Source organism: Schistosoma haematobium, chromosome 1 (genome assembly GCF_000699445.3).
Source record: "Schistosoma haematobium chromosome 1, whole genome shotgun sequence".
NCBI classification, from domain to species: Eukaryota; Metazoa; Platyhelminthes; class Trematoda; order Strigeidida; family Schistosomatidae; genus Schistosoma; species Schistosoma haematobium.
This window is the reverse complement of record NC_067196.1, coordinates 55,232,441-55,249,434: the sequence shown is the minus strand read 5'-3', so window position 1 is coordinate 55,249,434 and position 16,994 is coordinate 55,232,441. Positions and strand designations below refer to the sequence as shown.

General features: G+C 34.0%; 2 protein-coding genes across 2 annotated transcripts in view; one reads left to right on the top strand and one right to left on the bottom strand.

Annotated features, from left to right (window-relative positions):
- The window catches only part of MS3_00001640 (uncharacterized protein), a 69,385-nt gene extending 59,591 nt beyond the window's left edge, over positions 1–9,794 (top strand). The window contains exon 4 of the mRNA XM_051209108.1: positions 7,453–9,794. Within this exon, the coding sequence (XP_051074536.1) occupies positions 7,453–8,670 (1,218 nt within the window). The 3' untranslated portion in view covers positions 8,671–9,794. The remainder of the gene's footprint in view (positions 1–7,452) is intronic.
- Positions 9,795–14,256: 4,462 nt separating this feature from the next.
- On the bottom strand, positions 14,257–16,885 carry MS3_00001639 (uncharacterized protein). Its single transcript, XM_051209107.1, has one exon. It carries the CDS (start codon positions 15,896–15,898, stop codon positions 15,368–15,370), a length of 531 nt encoding a protein of 176 aa, XP_051074535.1. The 5' UTR covers positions 15,899–16,885; the 3' UTR covers positions 14,257–15,367.
- Positions 16,886–16,994: the final 109 nt, after the last annotated feature.

The following is a 16,994-nucleotide window of genomic DNA, read 5'->3' as shown; positions in this document are numbered from 1 at the left end:
ACTTCTTAAGTTATAGATATGCTTTCGATACTGTAAGCAATGAACTTATACTGTATCAAGTTTACATATTTGTAATTTTGTAAGTTACTGTTTGAATATATTCACCTGAAAATGGCTTACTTTGGCAATGCAATTATATTAACCAAAATTTTTTTTAATGACATGTGAATTAGGAAAATTGAACAAACCCTCTGGTTTTCATAGCATTTCATTTAAACAAAGAAATTAGTTATAGCATCAGAATAATGAGAGAGACTCAATAAAAGACAATATGTATAGAGTTGAGTGTTGAATTTCTCTCTCTGTTCTCCGATCGAATTTATGTTTCATAATCAGTATTTTTTGAAACATTAGTAAAAATGTGAAACCATTAGTTTGAAAATGATTTTTATTCTATATCCATAGCTATATTTCCTTCTGCCCATTCTTTTTTTATGCAATATCACACACCTCTTAATCTAAACGGAAACAACGACTTACTGAATAAAACACCAGAAACTTAATTAATGAGTTACAAGTTTAAATTTCTCTCCATAAGGAAGTATCATCAGCTGTTCAGTCTAAATTATACTGTAAAGCCCTGTTTGTGAATACAGACTTGATAAATGACTTATATTAATTGTTTCTTACATTCAGTGTTAACAAAATTCAGTCTTCGAATGAAAAAGTGTATTATTAATGGTCAATGTTTTTTGAATCTTCTCTTAACCACTAATACGGTACAAAAATAAGTGATTCTACAATGTGAAATTTGATAGAAATAATTTGAATACAGTATTCAAAATTCAAGAATACATAATTCAACCTTTGAAAGTCATAAATTACTAAACAATAGAGTAATTTTACAAAACTTTGATTGCTTACTATGATCTCATTCTAATCAAAGATAGTTACCCGGAATCATTATACCTTTTTTATAACTAGTATTATTCTAATTTCGCTAATCATACTATACAGTACAGTAATACCTATGACACTATATTTATGAATAAGTAAGTGATAAATACAAATTGGCTGCTTTAACAAGTGACGTTTTGTTACTTTAAAGTCAACATTATCTAATCAAATTCAGGTCAAATACAGTGTGTGCCAAAACGATACAATAATTATTCTAGGCAGATGTCTCTCATTTAATTTTTTTTCAACTGAAAACTAATTCATTTTTTTCTATACCGAATAACAATTAATTCCAAATTAGAAACTTAGTTGTTAGTGTAATCAAATTGTAGGTCATAATATGGTGGATACTTTCAGTTATTTTATGACTTAGGAAAGTTAAATTTGAATTTACATTCAATTTAATTTTGTTTGACAAAATCAAGTTGATTGGCATTTATTACTTTAGAAAGAAATGATTAACGTTATATTTAATTTTAAACTCTTGTTTTAATCTTAACACTGTTGGATGCCGGCTCAGTGGTCTAGAGGTTAAGTGTTCGCGCGCGAGATCGATAGGTCCTAGGTTCGAATCTCACGAGGCGGGATAGTGAACGCACACTTCTGAGGAGTCCCACAATAGAAAGAAACGGCTGTCCAGTGCTATCAGGTTTTCCGTGATGATCTAGCTTTAACCAACTCATGATATCAACTATTAAAATTAATCTTATCTGTCAATAAAATTTCTGACCCAGTTAAAGACCACAAGAATAAATTTGAATAAATAATTTGTATGTTAATTTTATTTATTAAGAGTGGTTGTAGCATTCCTAAATTTTTATAGAATCCGAATTTTAAAGAATGTGGTACATTTGTGACCAATTCAGGATGAGGAAAATAGTCTATACTTTATAAATTATTTTATTCAAGTATTTTTAGTGAGATAGTTCATAACTGTAACGTTTGAAGCGAAGCATTCAGAAGAAGGTCATCGTTATGAAAATACATATTTATTGTTAAGACATATACTTATATCACATAACAACCGAAAACTTTTCAGTGGATAACTGCTTCACAACTGATATGGTTTAAATCCACTGGTCACGGCTTCTTACAAAAACCCAAGGAATGTCCTCTCAAAGTTAATCACTACTGAGCGCATGATAATTATCAGTATGGAGTTGGAAAGATTTTAAAATTTTGTTGAGGTCAGGAATCGAAGTAAATTAGAGTCATTGAAAGCTTGAGTTCGGTATTCGGGGGCGCGTCGTGAATACGCACTTCCGAAGAGTACCATAATAGGGGTGAAATGGCTATTCGGTGCTTTCATTTTTTCAATAGTTGCCCACCACTTGTCAGTTTGTGGTCCGAATAACACCCCACAACTTAGCTCTTTACATTTTGAATCACAAAATAATACTATAAATAGGATGCAAATAAAGCAAAATCCGGATCGCTTTTTCAACCTGTTTCAGACATTTTGGTTGTCTTCGTGCTTTTAGGAAAATGATAAATGGATACAAATAAGGTTCATCAAAATTATTTACCAGTAAATGTAAGTTGTAAGCTACTTTTCCATAGACTGAAACACAGGTATAAATACCTTTTACCAATTTAGATCTGGTTTTCTATTTCACAGTAGCTACGTTTTAAATAAGATAATTCTTTTATAGATCTGTGAGAATCAGTTTATGCAGAAGACTTTAGATATCACTAACAATGTGTTCACAGTAAGTTCACTATTCCCGATCTCCAGATCTCTCAAATTTGTGGAAAACAAATAACTTATCACGGAATTATTTTTTGAATTGCTGCTTCGGGTGATGCGTTAGTTGGAGTTTCTTATTGAGTCTATGAATTTTCAGTTTTGCTCTCACTTTATAGTTAGAGGGCCATATTCCTTCCCTGCACATTTCATAGGGTATTTTACTACTCATCACCACTGAAACCTAAATGCTTCATCTAAATGGTTTTCATATTCTGTTGATGTTGTTTAAAATGTGCTTAAAATGATAGTTTTAAAATATGTCATTGTTTTCTTTATTTCTCTCCCTATAGACAAATATTTTGTGTATTTCCTGATCTTTATAATAACTCCATAGGGTGATTTAATAATCGTTTGTTTGTTCACTAGCACAGTATTCCAAAAATTGTCAAATTAATCTAAATGATCGATACATTTCTAATTAGTTAATTTTTATTGGAATCAGAGTACCATCCAGCTTAAGAAGCATCATTGTAAACTTGGTCAAACAAATCTTATTGTTAAATGAAACAATACCGCTCTCGATTTTTAACTTACGTTTCTGCAACTAAATCCAGTAGTTTGATTGTTAATCTTTTTATTAAAGATAAGTCCTGGATATTTTCTTCCAAGACTTTTCATAGACGAGTGAAGAAGTGAGCTATTGTCCTTTGTCTTATCAACCGAAAGAAATTTATGTCCGTTTGATTTGTAATAAGTGTAAGGAGAAAAAAGTTGGAAGAGAAACAGTCATTTTTATAATAATTCGTCTTTTTTGAAAGGGTGTTTTCCATCCCGCCAAAGATCATCATTTAATTAACGTATGTGCCTTAAAGGCTATCTCTTTTATTATTTTCACTTGTACGTGTGTCAATCATCAATCCGTAATGAGTTTGTGGATAAATACATCTCACAAAAGCATTCACATGATTAACACAAGACTCCATGCTTAGAGACCAAGTGATTTGTAATAAAAAATGTTCCGCTTTCTCTATTTAATATTTCCCAAAGAGTTGAACACTTTGATCGGTTTTACGGATATTCAAGTTTGATGTCGTTATTGTATGAAGTATATCTCTTTGCTTAGTGAGGATTTGACAAAAATTACACTATTATTTATTCTCTGAAGAAGTAGCTTACACCAAGTCACAAAATGTCAGAAAATCTCATTTTTCTACTCATTAGGATATTACAAATATACTAATTTATTTATAAAAATCTACCCAATGGTCAATTTATTCGAAATTATCAAGTCAAACTTTGGTATTGATATCTATATTCTTCATTGTATTTGTGAAACTGGTCAGTATTACTACTTTTAGTGGTTATTGATTTACTAAAAAAATTGAGAGTTTATAAAGAGATCAATAAAGTATATGAGTGAGTTACTAGAGGGCTATCCTTCGTAATTTACTTACACTGAAGGAGAAAATTTTAAAAGTCAATAGGAAATGCATGTTTGATTATGTAAATGTTCAAACTAAAATATTATCATGTACATACTATTTAAAAATTCGTAATAATTCATAGTTATCACATCAGTTTATCAACCATTTTAATCAATAATCAGAAGAAACACAGGCTTTTTCTATACAGTTTAGACTGATAGTCACAAAAGATATTGAAATATATATATATATAACTGTCTCCAAAACGATTTCGCTTGACTGGTTTTTTGTAAAGAGAGAGACAGAAAAGGAGAGGGGATTATCAATAGAAGTAATATAACATCAATGCAATTTTCTTTTCTTAATTCACTTATTTTTTTCTCACCAACTGTTCATTATTGTTAAAGCATACAAAAAGCAATAAATGATATGCAATTTTGTCGCGTTGTCAAAACCTTACGTAATCGATTAAAAATCAACAATCAAACTAAATTGACAACAGTATCAAAAATAATCTTTAGTCTATTAAAATGAATGTTAAGTCGGTTTTCGGAGAACTTCAATGGAGCCTCCAGAGGCCTAAAAGGAGCCGAAGAGTCCTAGCCAATCAGAGCATGATGGAGCATTCTAGAATTCCAACGTGGCGCGCTACTATTGTTCAGTAGTATAATATGTCGCCAACGGATTGGTCGAAATATGATGTTGATTTAACGAATGATAACGTCTATAAATACCCATGTTTTCTGTACAAAAAACGAACCTTGAAGTAAAGTGTTTCTCTCATACTTCGAGTCTTCTTTCTGGTGTTCAGGTCGCTGTATAATTCTAGCGTGCGGAGTATCAGAATAGTTTAGGAAAGAATATAGCGTCCAATGAGCAAGACATAACAATGAAATCATCTGTTCATAAAATAATTGAATAAATATTCTAATAAAAATAAAATAAGAATAGAAATGAAAGTTTTTGACAAAGGAGAGAATTTTATTTTCATGGAATTACATGACCATTGATAAAATATCTGATTGAGATCATGAACCGATTGATATTAGACCATCATTGAAGACCTGGAAGCACTGGACAGCCGTTTCGTTCTATTATGGGACTCCTCAACAGTGAGCATCCACTATCCCGCTCGCGAGATTAAAATACTAACTAGCAGAATGAATAAATTTGAAAAAAGAAAACAACTATGATGTGATTTTACAATATCTAACCAAATTTTCAATGAAATAATAATAATAGTGATCAAAGTCTGTTTCAGTTCTATATGTATAACTTTGTTATTCAATAACATTTCAATTTCGGAAATGTAACATATCTTATTTGTTTTAATGAAATCATTTGAATATGATAATCATCATGTGTAAATTAGTGGTTAGTTTCAAAATAGTATTACAAACTTTACATGTCAAATTGCTATTGATGGAGTCATCTAAGTTAAAATTAGCTATTTCCCTTTACCTCTAATGATATCAGGTAGCCAATATATTACATACATGAATGAACAAATTTTGAAATGCAAGCTTTTAGATTCTAACTCAATAGTCTTAAAGTATTATGTTTGTTGCCAGATACGTATGTCTTATAGTGTATAGTTACAGTTGTTCATTGTTGTGTAATCTCAAACCACTTACCCAGAACTCTCTAAGTTTTAAATGATTCTATAGTTCATATTTGTCTGTTATAAAAGTTATTTTTGTATCAAGTAAAATGAGTATTATGTTTTATTTACTGGTCAATTATGTTGGAATGATTTTTCACTCATTAATAATTTACCATATCAGATATGTAAGGCTTTAAGCTGAAAAGTTCTGAAGACAGAAAAAATAATAAAAACTGAAACTGCTTTGTAAAAAATGATTTCTAGCTTCATTTGAAATTTATAAATTGTTTTGGAAATCCAGGCAATTAATAGATTCGCTGACAAAACATGTACTCCTATGTTATTTCTCTTTTTTAAATATTATTCATTAATTAATAAGTCAATGATGAAGAGACTATATATATATGGGTAACAGCTTCAGATTTGTTCAAAAGTAAGGGAGCACTTGAATGAGCCATCAAATTAAATCTTTAATCGAATAATCTATCTTTACAAATGATACGTTTACAGATACTAACCAAAGAATAATAACTGTGAATATACTCTAGTGCCCAGATTCTATGATGATTAAAGAATACATTGAAACTAAATAGGTAGATGTACTGCACTCGTTGTTAAATATTTTCAGTTTGTGATAAACCGTATATTTAAATCCTCCAGTTTATAGTGTTATTTGAATTCCCACTCATTGTCCAGGAAAAATTCACTAATTAATTATTTTTTATTGTTGCTCTGAAGATGATAGATTCGTGTGGATAACCTGATTCAGTATACATATATTTGTTACAATGATTTATAAATCTGTTGCAAAAACTAAACAGAATTATTAGAAGAAAACTTTAGGATAAAACATATTTAAACAGTAGTTTGATCAGTAGTTTGAAAGAGACAATGAATTATTGACAAATTGTATGACAAACACGTACTTTAGTTCCTTCTATTAATAACTACTTTTATATACAACGATGAACTTATTCAATCATGAAGTCTGATAATTTTTATTGGGTAGACAACAAAGGTTCTCTTATTGATTTTAAAATTCTGTCAGTAACTAAAACAGATTAGTTTTTTCTTATCCTAATAGGATATAAAAATAGTGATGGAGGTACTAACAGATTACTGTACGTTCATTTAATTTAATCGGTTCAGATGATTATGCAATGTATAACAGCTACATTCTGTTTGTTTAGCATTACTTTATTCATTAGGCAACAGAGGTGATTCTAGAAAAGTAACTCGTATGCCATTTTCTTGTATTATTTTTTAAACGATAATATAAACGGTGTTTCGAATTGTAGGTCAGTGTTTGGAGCGTTCTCTCAATTTTATAATTTTTTAGCAAGTCCCAATCATATTTTCCGTACAATCAAAAAGTGATGATAAATATTTGCTCAGTTGAAATAAAAATCCTTCGATGACAAAGAAGTAATTTCTTGTGTTAAATTATGACACTATTTTCAAATAAAATTTAACTCTTTATTGCCTACTGTTTGATAAACTAAAGTTCAATAGGTTTCCGTATCCACTAAAGTTTGGTAATAGATCTTCGTTATATTTTATTGGTTGTCAGTGTTCCACACATATTCATAGTATAATACAAGATAATGATTCAGAACATCTTCTGGGCAGTTATTCAGCCTGAAATTTATTGGCTATTCAATGTTACTCACTTTTTTTTAGTTGCTATTTACGAATTTATGATTGTCTTCAAATTAATAAACTATACATCACTAACGCTGATTTATGGTATCTAATACTGTTACATGGTATTTTTCAATAAAAATTATGTGAATTATTATTGTGGATATTTTTAAATGTTATCTTATTTATCTACACAACAGAAAAACTGTAATTCTTTAAGCAGATTGAAGAATTTTCAACCTGAATATAAAACGTTTCACAGAATTCAAAATAATAAATTCATTGAAAATCGACATTCATGGATAGAAACAAATCTAAATGCAGATGAGGATATATTGAATTCGAATCTAATTATCGGTGAAGCTATTGATAATCGAACTTGTATAAGAAAATATTCCAAATCTCTATCTCAAAAACATTTACATTCACCTGTCTTGTTACATATGACACCAGTATCATCCCTACCAACAACACTAACAACGACATCTCAATATCAACATGGATCAAGTTCTTCTGATGCTGGAATTTCAAGTCAAACAACTGAAGAGACGGACGAAATCATACAGTATAGCTGGTTTACGCCAAAAATAAATAATTATGATATTATTAGCACTCATTCACCCAATCCTATTAACAATTTTGTCAGTAACAATGATGATAATGTTTGTCCACAGGAAGTATTAAACAATAATCATCAAATTGAAAAAGTAAATGATAATAGTTTCCAAAAAATCATCAAACATTTTTGTCCTCAACATGGTCAAGTAATAATACCAGAGTGTTTTTATAACCCCTTATTATCAGTCATTGAAGAAATTGAACCAGGTCAATACGATGACCAACGAACACATGAATTCACACTACAAAATAATGAAGTAATTCCACAAAGTGGACAGAAAAAAAATAATTCATTGAATATAAGGAATGTTAGATTGCCACAGTCAACAAATGTAACTTATGCATCATCGTTCACTAGTCATATTATTTTTAACAAGTTAAGTGATCTAGATAAAGATAACGATTTATTATCTGAAACATGTAAGCAAAACAATACTTTATCACAGTCTCGATCAAATGACCAAAAGCAACAACAGCAACATAAAGAGTCACTGAATCGGCGGAACAGTAATTCATGGTCAAATGAAACCTGTAAACGCTTTCCTGAACAGAAAGCAATAAAGCTTAACATGATTTTATGTGCGATAACTATAGCCATGTGGTCACCATTTATTACTGCATCTCTTAGTCATTTGCTGTTGAGTAACTCGAATTATTTTCATCTATTGTCCATTGGAACTTTGATACATTTTAAATGGTTAGCTTACATGAGTTCTGTAGTTTATCCTGTTGGATTTTTACTGGTTGATTCACAGTTATGTAGAGCTACATTTTCACAAATATATTGTCGTAAATTCTGAAAACGTTGCTAACATTTCCAACCTACTTTGAAACATTTCAGTAGTATCCTCTATAATAAAGAACAATTCATGGACTGAAAATGTTGGAATCAGTCTGGGCTATGGAGGTTACAGTAAGATTTCACAACCGGTACTTTATAGGTTCACGAAATGCGGCACTTCAACAATATTGCATCACAAATCGTGTATTTTATGAATATACAAGTGTCTGCTTAATCCCTTTACATTTATTCCGACATGATAAGAGAAACTGTTAACCGCTTCGGATACATTTGCTTGCCTACATTATTTAACTTCCACATACAGCTAACCTGATTGTAAAATGAAGAAAGCTTTGGGATGATATAACTATAACTAATAATAGTTGATGAAAACATTGTTGAAAAATTAAGATAAACAACAAAATGTCATGAAAAATACATCACACTCTCTCTCGTTCCCATGTTGTTTATTTACAGCATATATTTAAACGAAGGTTTATTACAGCATCAAATGAATTATCTTCTTTAAATGGTTCAATCTGCATGCGGTCCAAGAAGCATCATCTCTAATAGTATTTTATTTCTTTTTGATAAATTCGGTAAAATGACTATTACTCTACTTGATAGTCTTAATATATTTTGTTCACTTTTACTTTCTATTGTCAATAGAATCTAACTCTGTTGTCTCATTTGCTTTTTTTGGTGGGGTTGGTTTGTGGCTTTCTGCTATTTTATATGAATAGTGTGAAGACGGGAAAAACTAAAGGAGAATGACTCGCTTATTGTTACGGGGTTCGACTGTACAATTTATAAGCCTTTGAGGTTAGAAAGCTTTGACCAGCTGACTAATTTTGCGTGGGTTATGGTCTGAATACTATGATACCTGAATAAATGCCTAATCACATCTGCTGATCGCTAAGTTTTAACAAATATTACGGGATAAGACATGATGTTAACCTCTGTCTGTAGCTGAAATTTACCAGTAATGTTTAGTAGGGGAAACATCGGGGTTTCTTTCAGAAGACTTTTAATCCTATCAGAATCCTACGTTTAGTTATTGATATCTTAGCAAATGTAGTAAATTGCAATAAAATGGTACCACTAGAAGCACTTTCACTATATCTTTGACTGATTTACTCGTTAGGTTGAAACGATAATTTTTTTAAATTTTATAGTTCAAAGATATGTAAAAAAAACTACTAAGCATCTGCAACCAAGTGATGGGGAAAATTAGATTGATGTTTCAGGTGCGACCATCCTTACATGTTTGGCCTGTTCATTACCACAGTTGAATCCTGATATGATCTGCGATCTAAATAGGTCTTGAATTTACTCCTTTAACTCTTGGACAACCCAGTCCAAGAGAAAAAGGACAAAAGGCATAGACAGCTGAGAATTGTAAATAAGACTACTTATATCATGTGCAAAGATGGGTATATTGGATAACTCGTATAAAGCACAACTGGAAGATAAACCTTGACAAGGTAAATAAACTTATTAGTACTTGGATCTCATTATCAATGGTTAGTTTTTTATTTGATTAAAAATAAATCTCGGTAACTCAATTAACCTAGTAAATCTTATCCGATATGATTAAAGAATCATCTTGGTCAAAATCCCGTCCTAGTAATATAAGAGAGCATAAGGTTTTATTTTCAAAACGGTAATGATAATTGTAATAATTGTATTATTTTTTATACGCAGATACATATAAAAGAGTAACACTTACAAACACCAACATTCTTCATCATAAGGCTTAATATAAAAACGATATGAAACTTGAGGTTATATGAGATAGTGGATAAACAAAATGTAATACGAAATTGCAGTTAATAGATGTTAAACTCTGGCCACAATGTGGACGCTAGTGTTCGATACTGAACAGATTCACTCAGCTAACAATTTGGCAGGAAATATTTAATATAACGTGCATCTAACTTTTCCCGTAATAACTTTATTGCTTATGTTATTGGCGGTAGTTTATTTGTTGACTTATCGCTTTCCAAAGTTTTTAAAACCCATAATGTGTTATCCCGGATTCCGCATTCGTATCCCTGCACAGCATCCAGGGGCACCGTCACAGCAATGTGAAGGTGTTCGAGTATAGCAAAAATATATTAAACTAATACGTTCTTGTGTCCATATTGTGAATCGCGAGTTGGCTACTCTAAATTCTACCGATTGACAAGCTTCAGATATCCCAGTTCGACCCCAATACTGTTCCCAATCTCCAGTATATCAGAACACGAACCGTAGATGAAAAATCGTTTATGGGGTCAGGAGCAGCAGAATAATGATTTACAAACAAATGCATATTTATACAGTTAGGATTACTATAAATATTGACCAACAGAAAGATGACACATTAAATAATATTGACCAATAGGAAAATGACACGTGAAATAAATATTGATCAGTAGGGAAACGACCAATAGGGAAATGACACCATTTGACGTTCAAGGGTAGCGTTAGACTTAACCGGATAACTGTTTTTGGGATATTTTTCTGAGTATCCCAACAGTCCAAGTCATCCATTATAAGCTAAAATTAGGTCAGACGAAATTCGAGGATATAACCCTCAGGTTCTACTTACTAGTAATGTCAAGGTGTGGTAAGAAGACTATATTAGGGAGGCCGTTCAACATGCATTGATTTATCTGACTCTGAAATACAAAATTCGAGATCATTGTGCATTCACAAATCGCCCAGACACTCCTAACACATCTTTTGTTAAAGGGAATTAAACAAAATGTTTATTATGAAGATCTGCAAGACTGTATATTTTTAACAACTAGGAAATTTGAAGACAATAGCCAAATTATCAAAGCACCACAGCACCCAAAATACGCAAAAAGCTAATCAGTCTTCAGTGGAATGGCTAAAAAAACAAAACGCACATTCATCAAATGTTATTTCTATACGTTCACAGGTACATAAGACAAAGCCTTTGTGATTTCAGTAGTTCATTTCTGAAAATCTTCAATCTCAATTTCCTGCGTAAATCAAGATCACATTATTAATTTGATGTGGCTAGTTGTTTGCATTCATCTGTGGTTACTTCTCTTGTTTCCTGGGGACATGATACTACCACATTTCCTAAAGAACATTTTTTCTCACCGTTTTAAGTTCTTAAAATATACTTTTGACTATAACCTGATTGTTTTACGGTTCATTGATGCAGATACTGTCAAATAATCGTATGGTTATTCTACGAATACTTTCTGAGTTCGCATTTTTCAAAGTAACTGCACTTTGCTTAAGAAATGCTAAGAAAGGATAGAATGGCTAGATCAGGTTTTCTAACAAGCGGTTTCTGTTCAATATGATTCCTGTTTTAATTCACAAGAGGTACAGCTCAGCGAAATATTTGTTTTCTTATGGAAACACCTGAATTTTTTATGTGTGGAGTTCACTCAGGGTAATATTTTTCATGTGCTTTATACACTTCCTGAAATCCACTCGGCGTCTCATGTAACATGGACTTCTTGTAGTAGTTTAGATGTTTTCAGCCAAGAAATTTTTATCTCTAACTTATCTGTATTACTTCAAACTGTCACTCATCTAAAATATCGTGTTTTCGTTTGCACCCCCACCCACCAATGTAGTAATGACTAAGTCCTGACACAAAGTGTTGTCAAATGAGATTTATTTCAAACAAGCTTATTCGACAGTCAAAAGCGTTTGGACGGACTACGGGAGTGAATTGTGTATGAACGAATAACAGTATATAAGATATATGTCATAAATGAAGTATCCTTTTGTGACCCTATATCTGACACCGAATTGATCGTTTGCTGCTTGTTATCGAAATATACATATCGTTAATCTTCGTATATAATCATCGACTTAAATCGCGTTCCTGAATAGCGGAATTAACCAATCAAAATACAGGAATGGATTTTTGGATACCTATATTTCATACAACCTTTGATCCGAAAGCAAAGCAAAACCAAGTGACGCAATGTAGAAAGCGAGCGAATCAATTCACTTTAGCCAAGTGTGAATCAATATTTATGATCATACCAGAAATAACTTACACAAATGTGATGAGTAAGGTAGGTAATTGGCACATAAACGGTCAAATAGAAAACAATCACGACGAATAACTGACACGGCAAAAACGTGGCTCGAGAAGAATCAATAGATTGATCTGCCCAGAGGCTAGAATAACCTATGTGAACTTGACATGGTAACCGCCCTCACAATCCATCTTCAATTTGACGAAGCAATTAGACGATAATACATGGACATTCACTCCAGTCTATGTGTACAGGGACGAAAATCCATAGTTATTTGCAAGAGAGTGTAAAAACTAACTGATGAAATAATAATTATACAGCAAACAACAAAGCATTTGCTTAGTAACGTTTTTACCATTGCTGAGAACACAAGAGTACGGTATAATGGAAAAATAGTGGAATGACTAATGTGTTTAAAAAGTAGCGCAACGTTCCAGAGGTATTTTCGTGCATGTCCGCTGTGTGATATCCGTTAATTATTTATGAATTGTGTAAAAGGGTTATATAAGTGAAAGTATATTCAGTAAATGTCAACTTGTTTTGAGGGGAGAGGCGGGAATAAATCTATGTTTGTACTAACATTACGTCCCCAATTACGTCGTGGAAATAGCAGTGGTTTTTGGTTCTGACTATCATAAGATAAAATGGCTGTTAGCTAGCTATCCAATGTCGGCCACAACAATTTGCTAGCTAACCTATAAGGCACATAAAGTAGCTTTATTTTGCGTATTGTTAGATGCATGTTTGACATTTTAGTTTATGCTGTTACTGTTTATGTGTACTATGGACTATTTAGGATGTTCTAACTCACTTGACTTCATTTTTGATTTGTTTGTGCTCATTATTTAAATTCGTACTTCGTTTGAAAATACAATTAACAGTTTCTAGTGATACCAAAACCTAAACTTTTGTTACTGCATACTGTATATTTGTCTAACTTGAAGATGCCACAGCTATTCTGAGTTTGACAACGCTTTGACCAGTAACACTTTCTAATATGAAGCGTACCCACCAAGTGAGATGAAAAGACATAAGGGAGGAGGTTCGAAGATATATTTGATAGGTTATCAATATATCGAGGATCGTCTGATCTAATCTGGCTAGCGATTGCAGGGGATGTTGAGCACAGCGTTCCCACTCGTGATCTTGTGCGGATGCATGACCGAGCGTCTTCAGCTAGGTGAGTCCATTGAAACTAATGTGGTCAGCATCCAATGTTGAAAACTTACAGAGCTATTTATTTTGGAAATTTAGTTACCGCTACAAACTAAACAGGTCCCTATGCTAAGGGATTGTTATATTACGTTCGGAGTCAGATATGGTAGTACGATTTCAATACATTACCTCTTAAAGTATACCTTATATGTGAATTTGTATTAAAGTTGCGGCCCGACTAACTATTTTATGTTTTGTCAAAGTGTACAGTGAAGATAATAGTAATAAAATACAATACCACAGAGCCTACTTCAAATCTGAATTCTCAAGTGCTCTGCGGATGCCACAATTTTTCGGAATTCGACAACGCCTTTACATGCAACACTTGTGTAATTGAAGTATGACGACCTGGTCAAATCAGAAGTCAGAAACAAGGAGGTTCAAAGATGTATTTGACAAGCTGTCGATATCTCGATAAGTGTTTGATCTAATCCAGCTAACGATCGTAGCAAATGTGTTTCACAGTATGTTCACTCTTGATATGGTGAGAATGCAAGAGATATATTCATTGAAACTGTAGCGTGGCGTCGAGTTGAGATTAACTATGAACACCGCTACCAAGAAACACGTGCCAAGTAGATCAGAAGGCGTAAGAAGCTCGTTAAAATGACTCCATAAAATCCCCGAGAAGCCGAATACCAGAAGGCAATTAATGGACCAAGTCGAGGTTTATTAGCTGGCGATCTCGTGGCATTGAATGGATACCGAGATCGTGCCAGGATACAAGCTTGGTTACAGAACGTAACCGAATTCGCGCGAAGTTACAATCGAGGTGTAAGTAAGTATAAGAATGGAAGCACAAAATAGCTGTCATTAGCACAGTCAAACAAAAGCACGTTAAAACAAACACTGGTACAGTTGGTTATAATAATAATTGTTTTTATTAAACCAGTCGTGTTCTCGTGATAAATGTGAGTCACTACAGGAGCCCCCCGCTAGAAAGGGTTTACACTTTCGATAAGTAGCGGTTTATATCGTGGGACTGATCGGCTGACGAGCAATTGTAGGACGGAAAGATTGGCGAACAGGAAAGCGATCGTCGATCGTCGAGTTGCCAACGAAGTTCGTTTTCGGAGAACGGTACCAGGAGCGGTGTGCTGTATGTATTGCTTGAGTTGGCATGCTACACGAGAGTGGTTTGTATCCAGAATCTGAAGAGGGCGTTCGTACGGGTAGGGACCATAAACGCTGCAGACGAAGGACGAAACCACGTTGAGCCAAAAGACCAGAAGCGACCGTAACGACCAAGTTCGAGACCAAGCGTATGCCAAGCATTCGAAACCAATATATCGACTGAGTGCGTTGACAAGAGCATGGGTGATCAGGCCAGCTTTCGCCAAAGTTGACTGAAGTCGACGGAACCAAACGGAGGTGGTCGAAGGCGTGGGCTCAGGAAACAAAAAGAAAATCAAAAAAGAGAAGAGTGTGGCGTGCGTGTAGTATAGGAATAACCCTACACCGTATCGGTTGTTCACTGTGCGATTAGTCGCGGAAGTGTACGGGTAACCGTACTCGGCGACCGGAACGTGAGACAGCAGTCTCGTTCGTATCTCGTGAGCCTGCAATCTCATCCGAGGTCAGAGGCGGCGTGGTCTGCTGATCTGGACGTGAGACTGTCGTCTCGTCCGTAGACGGTGCAGATGACGCGTGCTGTTGACCGGGACGTGAGAATGAGGTCTCAGATGTATCTAGCGTGGGACCTGAAGAAGATTTAAGGATCCCGCTAGGTTTGATAGGTCTAGCATTGAATCTCAGGTTATCAGATAGGGCACTGTCATCGACGTGTGCTGGTTTGAGACGATCAATGCTGACGATCTCGACGCGGCCATATCGATCAACCTTGAAGGTCTTTTCGTGACGAGCGATCACGTGAAAAGGGCCTTCGTAAGGTTGTTGCCAAGGTTTGCGTACCGAATCCACTCGTATGAAAACATGTGAACAGGTAGATAACTCTCGAGGAAGAGCGACCTGTCGATGTTGTATTCGAGTTGACACCGGAGGCAGCGTTCGCATAAATGCAGACAGTCGATGGACGTAGTCTGATTTACCGAAATCAGGTCTGCTCCGTGGTGTGAAGAATTCTCCGGGCAGACGCAATGTCGTGCCGTATACAAGTTCAGCGGCGGAACATTGGATATCTGCCTTCAAGCTCGTTCGAATATCTAAGAGGACGAGCGATAAGGTTTCGTACCAGTTGTCGTTCTCGTGTGCTCATAGAGCACTTTTAAGTTGGCAGTGAAACCTTTCAACTTGACCATTTGATGCTGGGAGGTAGACGTTAATGCGTATGCGAATGCATTCCGTACCAAACAGCCGGGTCAGCGAGGAGAATAGTTAATAGGGGAAAATTTCTCGAATAAAGCGTGGAATTTAACGTCACGCGAATAAAGTGACAAGGATTCGGTACACATACATATGAGTCTATTATATTAATACTATTCTTATCGTTATCCGTCATGTCGAGTATATTATATATTAAAAAATATGAAAATATACGACAGACGTGGATAGATAAATCATAGACTCACCGAATTGGCTTCTTTGGAAGATTTGACCAGAAGTTGAGGCGTGTTCCAAACTTTAGGATCACCAATTGTAGCGTGGCGTCGAGTTGAGATTAACTATGAACACCGCTACCAAGAAACACGTGCCAAGTAGATCAGAAGGCGTAAGAAGCTCGTTAAAATGACTCCATAAAATCCCCGAGAAGCCGAATACCAGAAGGCAATTAATGGACCAAGTCGAGGTTTATTAGCTGGCGATCTCGTGGCATTGAATGGATACCGAGATCGTGCCAGGATACAAGCTTGGTTACAGAACGTAACCGAATTCGCGCGAAGTTACAATCGAGGTGTAAGTAAGTATAAGAATGGAAGCACAAAATAGCTGTCATTAGCACAGTCAAACAAAAGCACGTTAAAACAAACACTGGTACAGTTGGTTATAATAATAATTGTTTTTATTAAACCAGTCGTGTTCTCGTGATAAATGTGAGTCACTACAAAACTAATGAGGTCAGCATCAATTGTCGAAGACTTACAGAGATATTGATTTTTGGGATTTATTTACCGATTCAATATATTTTGAGCTCTCACTTGAGACTTCATCT